Here is a 12,138-nt window from a genome sequence, read left to right on the forward strand (position 1 = left end):
CAACCGCCATTAAAAGTAACACAACAACAACAGTAGCATAGCAAGTTCAGAAGTTAGATTGTAAAAGGGGAGTGTAGCTGATGGTTAAATGAGTTCAACCAATGTCAGCGCTAGGCAAGAACAAATATCATTATATTTTGTACGTATAATCACTGTCACTAACTCATTACTTTAGCATAATTGTTCAATACAATTGTATAATATCAAATTGTTCAAGAATACATTCATTCATATTACAAACCTTGTTCCCGTCGACTGTAGCTAGATCTTTGGGTTTTTACAACTTTCACTCAGCTCTGTGCCGAGATCACGTCAGAAATCCAAATAAGCCCGTTTCCCCCCCACTTCTGCTGTTGACGCTTGGCTGAACTCAGTGTCTTTTGGTGGCCTCTACAGGCCGCTGGGTAGTACTGCACGGACGGGAAGCATGGTTCTTCTTCTCCTGCAGCGGCTCAGTCTGTGGCCGTGTTCAGAGGCCCGTTCATGCTCTGCTCTCTAACATGAGCTTTTAGAACCAGAGCGGACAGCTTCTTTTGGAGGTCTGCACATGTGCTGAGGACCACACAACCTCAAACACATGGATCTATGCTCAAACCACGCTGAAGAAACCTGCGCGAGGATTGAGGTTTGAAGGTTTTGCCCATGAGCATGTGCAGAGAAGCGAAGCAACAGCAGCGCCAAGTTTCAACAAAATGACTTATAAGTCTTCAAGTCTTTCAAGTTCATGCTTCCAATGATTAGACATTAGTTAGAATTACAGGCAGTCATTTAACAACATAGAACGGTTACCCCCCACGAGACCAAAGGTTCGCTAGTCCGAAGGTTCACAAGTCCGAAGGTTTTAAAGGTTCACTAGTCCGAAAGTTCGCTAGTCCGAAGGTTCACAAGTCCGAAGGTTTTAAAGGTTCACTAGTCCGAAGGTTCACAAGTCCGAAGGTTTTAAAGGTTCACTAGTCCGAAGGTTCACTGGTCCGAAGGTTCACTGGTCCGAAGGTTCACTGGTCCGAAGGTTCGCTAGTCCGAAAGTTCCTCATAGGCTAAAGTGAAGGTGCAGACGGCATCGGGATGTAGTCAGTCTGTAAAATGCGCACTAAGACACGCACTGGGGCTCGTCACGTTTAATGTACCAGCTGCTCACAGGAGGCACCACAAGTTGTACTGTGTATGTGAAAATAACAAGGGAACATCTCGAATCCTCCGCTTTATGCCTTCATTTGATCAAAGTATAGAAATGATATAAGTATATGTAGAAACGCGTGATCCGATCACCGTAGGATTGGTAGTCAAAAAGGAAATTCAGCTCGCCAAGACGGGAGTGTCTACGGAGCCGGGCCGAAACTGCTGGGCTATTTGAGTTCATTCATTCATTAATAATACGATAAGGAGCTCAGGCTATGCACAGAAACGGTTATGGAAAATACGTGAGTTTAATCATAAAAAGTGCATCAACACTAGAAAAGTCCAAAAAGCAGTGTGTGGGGCAAAGGGAGGCGAGGAGAGCCCGCTGCACGGAGACACAGCTTTGGTGAGGAGAGCCGCGAGTAGAGCCCGCTGCGCGGACTCACATGTTCGGACTAATAAACCTTCGGATTTGTAAACCTTAAAATTTCGGTGAAATTTCGGACTCGTGAACCTTCGGACCAGTAAACCTTCGGACTCGTGGGCAGCCACCCATAGAACGCAATCGGTCGGTGAAGTCTGCTTATTTAACAGATGTACCCCTTTTCATCCATTTAAAATGTAAATTTAGCTCCCCAGATGGGCAGTCTAGGCCCGGTTTTAATCCATGCTGAGACACACACATTCAACCCGTCCTCCCCCGAAGTGATTTGAAGCACTGCAGTTGTGAAGCCGATAATATAAGTTAACACAATGCATTGCGTTATGGTTCTTTAGAAATCATTCCAAATCAAGTCTTTTGAGGTCCTTTAGTCAAGTCTCGAGTCTCCCACTTCTGGATTTATTTGCATTATCTATAATACAATGCATAATTTTAAAAGGCGCAATGGACAATTTTTTCCGGCGATTTGAGAACTCAGGCGGAAGTGCGCATGCCACTTCCCCGTGTGGACTGATACAACACACACGTGTGTTTGTTTATCAGCGCGACGGATCACATCGCATCTCTCGTCTCCCGTACATTTCCATCTACTTCTGAGTCAGCTCGAACTGTCTTTTTCCGTCTTCATTTTGTCCCGTACACTGAGGGAACTATATTATGATAGATCAATGCGCTTAGACACGCGGAACCGTGCTGCTCTTGAGGATGAGCCACACGCGGCTGCAGGTGAGCGGTAGGTGCGTTTTATGATTGATACGTGACAGGACTAATTGGCAGTCCACCTCACGAGGAAATAAGACTCAGATTTGGGTTTAAAAAAATCGTCCATTCAACCTTTAAGTTAAACCTATAAAAAAGGACAAGTTGATGATCGCCAAAACATAATAGACTCGACATTTATTGAAAAGTTAAAATTTTATTGCAATTTTTGTTGAGGCAAAGAACAGAACAATTTCACATTATGTAACAAAAGAAATGGGGGGAAAATGGACTTCAGACTTTACTCTGGAGTCTAAACACTGAAGAGAACCTGAAAATAAAGCAGCCGGGAATGTTTTATCAGAAGAAACCTCCACTGACAGAAAACTGTAGCTCTGAACGCACTTATGAATAAGAATGAATATTTGACAAGCCAAAGTCAACGATAGTGTTAGTGTAATCTAAAGTATTATTAGAACGTGGACAAGCAACGTTAAGTTGAACCAGGCAGAGTAAATAGTCTCATCAGGTTTTCCTTTTGTTTGTTTGTAAGACCAAGGTAAAAACAACCTAATTTGCCTTAAAAAGCGAACAAACAAATGTGTAAAAATGTTCCCATGTCAATTTAAGTCGTGTTTATTATTGATCACATTCACTTCAGCAATCATGTGACAAAAAGTATGTTCGCTTCTACTTTTAAGGCAGTGTACTTTTTGCTTCGTAAAAAGGCGATTTGGGCACTGAAAGTGTCAATGCGAGTCTTGTGACGATGTTTAGACTTTAAAAACACAGATGAGCTCGTCCTGGATTACCACAAATTACTTCAAAATGTAACTTTAGACATGTTTTTGATAAGAAGACTACATAACATGGCTAAATTTATTCGGTTTTGGGGATTTTGGAGTAAGAAACACTGTAATCCCACAAAAAACTTACTGTTATGTTTAGATTATAAATGTATGGATACAAGAGCTTGAGAAAATGGCAAACTTTTACATTCAGATTCGCAGCAAAAGCCAAAAGTTACAGCCCTCTTTCCAAAATGAAGTTCTCGAATTGGACAAAGCGCCAAAGTTTCTTGCAATTCGAACCTTAAAACGATTGGTCAGTCGTCTCCTGAGCCCAACGATTTCCAAAAGTCCCCAATCACAAATCGTACGTTTGTGTCAAAATAGTTTGCAAAATGAGTTAAAAATTGAATGCAAAATGTCCATTTGGTTAACTGCAACTCGTTTTTTTATATATTTTATTATCACATTCAGGCATGTTTTAACAGTAGCAATCGCCAATAAGAAAATACAATTTATTTGAGCCTATCTAACCTAGAGGAATTTGACAAACAACCTATAAACCTTGCATGACAAACCCAAATACTTCAGATACTAAAGTGTCCGCTGTCAGTCCACTGTGATTGAAGTGCTGCATCGTCTTTGGGAACCTGCTCGAGGTGGTCTCCATGTGTTTTTGGGGGGGGGGGGAAGAGTCCATGCGGTTACAGAGATGAAGCTGTGGAGGAGGAGATCCAGGCCGGGGGTGTGTCTACAGAGGGGGCGGGGCTTAGGAGCCCTGTGCCTCCAGCTCTGAGGCGGGCGTGTCCGGCTCCTCGTCGTTGTAGATGTTCTCGGCCTTAAGGGAAACGAGAACGTGTCATCGGGAAAACCGTTTTGGACATGCAGATTTAGAAGTTTGGCATGTTTGAACTTAACGAGTAATTGGCACGAGTCAATATTCAAATTTTGTATCACGTTTATAAAGACCAAATTAATTTAGACTATTTAAAGAAACCTATTAAAATGATACATAAATGGCTTTGTTCTGTAAATTCTGGTGCTGTGAAGATTACAATTTTTACTCAATATTATACAAGATGTACCGCAAACGATTGTAGTCTACCCTTTTTAAACTTAATTAACTATATCGGGTCTTGTCCCATCACTAGTTTTAAAAGTACATACAATTGTTAAGAGGTCAGAGTGAGGGAAGAAAGTAGTAGAAGAAGTAAAAGTAGAGGAAGCTTTGGAACTGACCATTTGCCAGACTTGCATGATGTTGTCCTCGGACACGGAGCAGATGACCCAGGGCTCGTTGGGGTTCCAGGAGAAGTCCGAGATCTTGGCCGTGTGTCCGCCGTGGATGAACTACAGACCCACGTTAAAACCACTAGTACCATCACACGTTTTAAATCCGATAATGACGACTTACCAAGAGCTCCGGGGGTCCGTCCTCTGCATCTTCTGCCGACTGCTCCTCTCCGATTTTACTGTGAAGCCAGAACATGAACGTTTTTATTTATTTATATTAACACAGGTCAGTTTTATAGTTCACGATAAAGATGTTACCTGAGGTCCCAGACATTGAGGCGTCGGTCGGTGCCGCTCGACGCCAAAATCGTCTCGTTGTGAGGAGACCACTGGACCTACAGTCGATGGGTTTGAGATGTGTTACGCGTTATGTGTTTAGAAAGAGTATAAAAATGTATATTATTCACCTGGAAGATTTCGTCTTTGTGCGATTCGAATGAGTGAAGCTTCAGTTTGAGGTTCCGCAGATCCCACAATGCAACAGTCTGAGGGAAAAAACAAACGGTTAAATTGGCCAAAGCCCGAGTTGCATGGTTGTCCAGTCTTTCATGAGTTTGTGTTTGTTTTGTGTGTGTGTGTGTGTGTGGGCGAGCGGGTTCGTGTGGGCGAGCGGGTTCGCGTGGGCGAGCGGGTTCGCGTGGGCGAGCGGGTTCGCGTGGGCGAGCGGGTTCGCGTGGGCGAGCGGGTTCGCGTGGGCGAGCGGGTTCGCGTGGGCGAGCGGGTTCGCGTGGGCGAGCGGGTTCGCGTGGGCGAGCGGGTTCGCGTGGGCGAGCGGGTTCGCGTGGGCGAGCGGGTTCGCGTGGGCGTGCGGGTTCGCGTGGGCGTGCGGGTTCGCGTGTGCGTGCGGGTTCGCGTGTGCGTGCGGGTTCGCGTGGGCGTGCGGGTTCGCGTGGGCGTGCGGGTTCGCGCGGGCGTGCGGGTTCGCGCGGGCGTGCGGGTTCGTGTGGGCGTGCGGGTTCGTGTGTGGGTTTGCGTTTGCAGGGGTTTGCGTGCGCGCGGGTTTGTGTGCGTGCGGGTTGTGGGTTTGTGTACCTTGTCTGCGGAGCCCGTGGCCAGGATGAACTCGCTGTAGGGGTTAAAGCTCAGACAGTTGACCTCGGCCGTGTGAGCGTCCACGGCGTGACTGGCTTTGGATGTGTTATTGGAGCGCGTGTCCCAACTGAGGAAACGCCCAAACACGCATTATTATTACTTCAGAACCTTCTGTCTGGGGAAATGGTATTGTTTTTCGTCGAGCAGAAATGATCACAAAGATATTTTTTTCTTAACATGTAGTTATGGTAAATGTTCCTGTTGATATTCCAAGCACTTTGATTATTGTGGGGAAAAAACATCACGATTTAACGATTATTGAAACTTGAACCAAACAACGGTGCAATCTTCCATTTTCTTTCATTCCCGTGGTCTAACGTGTAACTGTTCAGAGTTTTTATATGAAAAGAAAGTTAAATTTGACAAAAACAGCCAGATTAAAAAAAGTTATTTACCTTTAGGTCTATTTTGTGGACAACACTATTAACTAAAAATACTTCACGATTATCGTCTATATTGTGACTTGAATAATCACCATCAGCTTGCCATCCCTAACGGTGTATCAGAACGGTTCCTTTTCATTGTGTCACTTGAATTCTAACCCTTTAAAAGATGATTTAAATGACTTGCAAACTGCTAGATGTTATGAGAGTAAGTAAAATAAGATGATCAGATGTTTTTGTTGTAAGATTATTACATTATGAAACTCGTTCATGCAGTTTACATTGAACAGCTGGCACTTTTATCTGCAGTGTTTATTCTTTATTTTTAACTATGACCTTGGATTATTTTTTTACAGAGCCATTTTTAATACTACATCGAGCACAATCCATAAAGATCTGTTTATTGTATTTCACAGATTCGCTTCCTCTTCCTAAATATTTGCATGTTCTTCCTCTGTAAAGCTTCAGCGGCGCCGCACGACTCACATCATGAGTTTCTGGTCGTCGGCCACAGATCCGAACAGCGACTCGTGCAGCAGGTGCCAGGACACATCCTCCACCACCGCAGTGTGTCCCGTGAAGATGGTCTTAGCGTCCACCACCTTCCCCTCTTTAGGAGCCGCACCGATGTCCCACAGGCAGATGGTCTACGGGGAAACGACAGGTAAGTAGGCAGAAGATGTGGCAGTGAATCATGGGCTTAATCTGCCTTTTAAGGTCTGTTTCCTGACAGTGTATTTTCACCAGGGAGTTACAGGGGGCGCTCTCTAGCTTAAGTCAGCTCAGTCTGCTATAAAAGGTTAGGACACAAAATGCCGACCATGAAGCGAGGCCCCTCTTAAGTTGAATAATCGACTGGCAGGCCATGTCATCCATTTCTCTGATCGACTTCAGTCATAGAATTAACGATGTAAATCTTTCAAATTAAAGGATCTCGGCACTCACGTGGTCGTCGGAGGCACTGAGCAAGTTTCCGCTGAGGTTTGGGTTCCAGGAGAGTCCGTAGCCTTCCTTCTGATGCCCCTTCAGCCGCAGGTCGGGGGAGCACTCGCCACTCGGGTCTGAGAGCAAAGACACGGGTACAATTATGTCTAAAACTATACACGGTTTCCTTTTAAATGGTTGATTTATTGACTAATGATTATTTTAGTGGTCAACTAGTTAAAACAAATTCTATTATAACTTCTAATATAGTGACTGAAGGTTTCTAGATTGAGAATATCAAAGTGGAGCCATTGACAGCAGAGGGCGCTCTTGTAGCAAAACGGGGCGAGTAGTAAATAGCCTGGCAAATCACAGCTCACAGACTCAAAAACAGTTCAAATCAAAATAAATAATTAACAATTCACTTTTGAGTCTTATGCTCCAGATAACTCAAATATCGTTTTATTTGTTCCTGGTTCACATTAGGGATGTTAAATAGTATATTTTATTGCAGTAAAAAGGGTAAACAATAATTAATCGTGGCACATGTGTAATCGTGATAACCACCATTTTAACACCAGATTGTTAATAAAAAAGTGACTTATTGACAATGTCCTGTAGATTGTGGTAGTTTTCTCGTGTGACACAGTCCAGAAGCATCGTAGCCGGCCGGCCTGGCGTACCTGGTTTGGACGGGTGCTTGGTGTAGTCGAACACGAGCACGTCGGACGTGGGCGTCTTTGTGGCGATGATGACGGGATTCTGCGGCATGTATCGAGCTCGGTTCACTTCTCCTTCGTGGTTTATCTTGATCTCAATATCGATTTTCCCGCTGACTGAACCGAAGCCTCCGAATTCTGAAAAGACGGACAAAGACATACGTACAATTATTATTAAAGATTACATTTGTGAATGGGTTAATGAGGTCTGCAGATGTCACGTGTTCAGTTTTACCGTTTCATGTCATTTTGTGTCAGGAAAATAAAAGCAAATTAAGCATTGTAGCAGTTTTATTTATGTGGCAGAGTATAATGACGACTACAGTTACGTGTGTGTTGTCGGTAGATGAGGTCATGGTTATTAAAGGACAAATATTACACATTATTTTTATTGTTACTGGCCTTTAAAACACACTCTAGAGTACATTTACTTTGGCATCTAATATTTTAGAACTGAAAATAAGTGAACACCACACAACTTAATATCAGTCAGGTATTTCTTCAGCAGGATTTGGGTCAGAACTCCATCTACTGACCGCAGCAGGAATTACATGGGGCTTAAACAAAAAAAAATAAGTGCACCCTTGACACACTAATGCAAGTACACAGCTGCTCTGAGCATTTCTGCCATCAAAATTGCGTTCGTTGAAAGTCTGCGTTGTTATTTATGGACTTGAAAACGGGCGCAGGAGCTTGACCAATGACGTCACAAATCCGGGAATTTTGAATGTTGTGTTAGGCTCAGAGGGGAGAGAATTTAACAGGATTCATTAAACAAATTGTGAATGTAGCTTTATAGAACTCCAGGTTTGGTTAAAGGCTAAAAAAAAAAAAAAGTACATTTTGTATAATACATGTCCTTTGAGTGAAGTCTTTTTTTTTTGGGCTTAAAAGTTGACCTTGTATTTGAAAAACACACAACACAGTAATACCATACCATAACAAAAAACAAACCACAAAGAGAAGCCAGTAGCTGTTCATCCTTCAACATACCTGCTGGAAGAGAAAACAGGACGTGCTTAGGACTCAAACACATTCCTCGTCCAGTAATTATTTCTATTGCACGTCGAGACATTTTGAAGACGTTAACAACCAAACAAAAGGTCTTCAAACTGCTGCTTCCCCCCCCCACGCTTTGAACCCTGCGGTCATAACAACGGTGAGTCTAATTTTTAGATTTTACAGGCATGTACACCAGGGGGCACTAGCAGGAAGTGCAAGCGTTTGACACGGTAGAAGGAAACACAAATCGTGTTTTCCATATTTTAAAAGGTTCAAAACAATGTGTTTTATTATAATCAGACATGTGCATCATTACTATGACATCATCTATATCTATCCGTGTAAATATCTCATGTTACAAAGTAACACTCACTCGATAAGTACAGCTCAGGAGCAGATGAACCAGATGTGAAGGCACAGACAGGTAAATCAACTCACACAGAGTAATCAAGGACCGAGGGGACAGCTCAGATGTGTTCTTTTGTTTGTTAAACTTCAAAACACTGTGTTAATATAATCCAACTACTATTCACTGAGAAATGAGTCTAATAGTTCTATATTCATGTGTAAATAACTCATGTTACAACGTGGGCTCCTGCAGTTCATTGTTTGGTGCGGCCCGTATTTGTACAATTTCTTCGTAAATTTTGTGTGCGCGGCTTTTATTCAGGAGCAATGTATAGCCCGAAAAGTACGGTATCATTGATGAAAATCAGAAACGGTCCATTCCTTTTTGACATCTCGAGTTAATAACGTCACCAGCTTTGTTATTAAAAAAGGCCGTTGCTACAGAGCCGCGGCGCGGTCAAATAGCCCAGCAGTTTCAGGAGCCGCGGCACGAAATAGCCTAGCGGTTTCGGCCGCGCGCCTCGGCTCTAGACACTCCCCTTTAAAAAAAAATATATATATTTTTGTATGCGTTTTCGGGTCTGTATAGTACAGATTATGAAAATATGACTGAATGTTTCTATAGTTGTCTGGAATTTGATTAATCATTGCAGGTTTACACAATCATAACTAGGAGTGAGTGAAATTGACAAATATGAATTATCTCCCATTTCTTATCGAGTATCCCAATAACAATATATAAACAATATCATGTCAATCCAACAGAAATATGTTAAAAACATGTTTTTTTTAAGTATTAGTTGAGGTGTATTTATCATAAATGTCACATGTGGTTAAGAAATGCCTCGTCGGTAAACCTGCCTGGGCCGTGCTCACCTCCCTTCTCGCTGTCATAGTGCGAGGCGTCAAACTGGGCGTCGTCATTGGGGACCTGGACGCTGGCGATCACCAGGTGGTTCTGTTCGTCCGACGTGTGCGTGCCCAGAACCAGCCTGTGCACCGTGTAGTCCTTTCCTTCGGGCCTGAAGACGGCAGAAGAGCGGGTCAACGGAATATCACCACATCCACCGCGCCAAAGTACAATTCAACTAAAGCTGATTGTGATCAATACCAGACTTCATTTTAGATTAGGCGTCAGAAGAGCCCCGTGACAAACTGAGACAACATAAGTTGGGGGGTGTTTTTGACGCTCGGAGGGGAGAGGACTCCTCAAACTAGCGTGAATGAAGCCAAATGCAACTCCAGGGATGTTTTTGACGAGGAAATAACCTTAGAACATTAAAAGCTTTAAAGAAAATAATAATTAGCATATGTGTCTTTTAAGATAAGTCAAATTAACTGAGCATTTATTTCTTTTTTTTAAATTTAGATTACATGGATTGGATAGTTTCCTACAAAATAAACAAAAAAAAACTGCAGTTTCTATAAAATTGCTATTTCTGATTAGGAGAAAGAATCACATCTGTTATTTTTTTTTCAGTCGAGTATTTAAATTCAATGATATAATTAGTATTAACACTTCAGACAGAGCAGTGCCTCAAATTACCAACAAAGCCATTACTAAATCTTAAGCTTTCTTTTTAACTGCTCTGTTTGATCATTGTCGTCTTCTCACTGTAAAAATGCATAACGTGCCCTGAGCAGCGACGGGGCTCAATCCGAGTGTTGAAATGCATTGTGGGTGCTGCAGTAAAATACCTGTTGACGTCTGGGAGCCACTGCACTGTGAGACTGGGCCACTCCAGTGCGTGGGTCATCACCAAGTCGTACAGAAACGGAGTGTTCTTCTTCCAGATCTTATACTCCTCATTTATGACGCGCTCCTCCACCGCGTCATCGTACACTGTGGAGAGAACATATAATTGCAACTATTAAATATTATGCATTATTTATATTGTTATTTAGTCTTTAAACATGCTCTTGAGTACCTTGAGTTTGGCATCTCATGTTTTAAACCTAAAAAAAGACAATATTTATGACAAACTGGTCTGGATTTCTCTGGGTTTCTGTAGCTCAGCCTCCCAACAGAAGTACTAATACTTTCACACTGTGCTTTATATACTACATTCTATTGTAGTGTGAAACAGGGCTATCACAAAAGATTATATTTCAACTAAAATAAATAAAATTCAAAATGTTTGAATAAAAATAAACAAAAAACTAGTCAGCAATTAATTTTTTTGTGATTAGTTGACTATTCAAATGATAATTTCTATAATACATTAGGATTTAAGTCAATCAACCAAATAAAAGGTTGAAATATGTGACTGGAGGCTTATAGAGCAAAAATACTTATGCATTATTGAGGAAAATCAGCAATAGTCTATTCTTTTTGGACATTTTTATTTGATAATGTGGCCATCTTTGTTATAAAAAAGTATTTGACATCTGTATAGCCCAGTTAACTATTATTACTATCAATTAATAAAGTTGATTATTTTTTTTATTGACATCACCATTAACTTTTGTCATGCATTTATTTGTAAGATAAGAGAAAAATCACATACACTCACAATAAGTCTTTTTCACTCACAAATTCAGTGCATTTTGGAGACGATGGTGAATCTCATGATCAAATACCACAATATATTAATTTATATCACAGTCCGTTGTCTGCTCATTTCTCAAGAAACCTGGACAATACTTTGCACTCTGTTGGTTGATTTATCATTAATTTGTGTTTGCTATGGTTATATTCTTGTGTGTTCACTTTTTTAGCTTAATTAGGTTTAGTTCCATTAGTTTAGCATATACTCACTTTTTAACATTCAAAAGGATAGAATAATGTTTTATTTTACATTGCTAATCACCCTGGCAACGGTCCCAATTTCTCATTCTGAAACCTATGGATTTCTGTTGATTTACAGAGCCAAATGTGTTTTGTGTTGCCATTATGTGCAGCACTTTGAAGACAATATTGTTTATCAAAATATGATGTACTACACAAAGAAAGTAGGATTGGACTGAACAATAATTTTAAAAAGTATCACAAAAGGACATAAATCAGCCTGTGTAAAGCCTAATCCTGTGCTGTGATCAGGAGAAGCTAATGTGTTGTTAGCATCTGAAGTGTTACCTTAGCCTGGCTGTCACACGAGGGAAACCAGGACACTATTTGTGCCGCTTTAAAACTTCCCCTACCGTCTTTGTCGGCCATGTTTCCGTGTGAACCCAGGGGCACGGTGTCCGAAAAGCCCGATAACTCGTCCCCGGTGCGGATCCGTGCAGTTTTATCGGCTCCGTGTGCTCGGATTTGAGCCGCAGCTTCTTTCTTCCTTTTCAGCGCGGAATCAGCGGACACGTAGGGCGCATGCGCAGACCACAGTCGC

At 42.0% G+C, this 12,138-nt stretch overlaps 1 protein-coding gene across 4 annotated transcripts; it reads right to left on the minus strand.

Moving 5' to 3' along the window:
• Nucleotides 1–2,457: 2,457 nt before the first annotated feature.
• Nucleotides 2,458–12,138, minus strand: rbbp7 (RB binding protein 7, chromatin remodeling factor). Of its 4 annotated transcripts, none has more exons than XM_072465028.1 (13): nt 11,951–12,138; nt 10,508–10,652; nt 9,686–9,831; nt 8,414–8,452; nt 7,424–7,597; nt 6,762–6,877; nt 6,303–6,463; nt 5,374–5,500; nt 4,749–4,826; nt 4,600–4,676; nt 4,463–4,520; nt 4,288–4,398; nt 2,458–3,886 (listed from the first exon to the last, which is right to left on the minus strand). In XM_072465028.1, exons 1-13 carry the CDS (start codon nt 11,964–11,966, stop codon nt 3,818–3,820), a joined length of 1,317 nt encoding a protein of 438 aa, XP_072321129.1. In that variant the 5' UTR covers nt 11,967–12,138; the 3' UTR covers nt 2,458–3,817. The 4 variants fall into 4 exon arrangements, with proteins under 4 accessions (XP_072321129.1, XP_072321128.1, XP_072321132.1 ...); XM_072465027.1 differs by having other exon boundaries at nt 8,414–8,455; XM_072465031.1 differs by lacking the exon at nt 8,414–8,452.

Source organism: Eucyclogobius newberryi, unplaced genomic scaffold, assembly GCF_026437365.1.
Source record: "Eucyclogobius newberryi isolate DKJ021-1_F unplaced genomic scaffold, fEucNew1.0.hap1 SCAF_5, whole genome shotgun sequence".
NCBI classification, from domain to species: Eukaryota; Metazoa; Chordata; class Actinopteri; order Gobiiformes; family Gobiidae; genus Eucyclogobius; species Eucyclogobius newberryi.

Coding starts and splice junctions, on each gene's coding strand:
- rbbp7 (XM_072465027.1), bottom strand. Junction 8,456..9,685: donor CTATGACAGCGAGAAGGGAG/GTGAGCACGGCC, acceptor TTTCTCTTCCAG/CAGGTATGTTGAAGGATGAA. Junction 6,878..7,423: donor CAAGCACCCGTCCAAACCAG/GTACGCCAGGCC, acceptor CTTTGCTCTCAG/ACCCGAGTGGCGAGTGCTCC.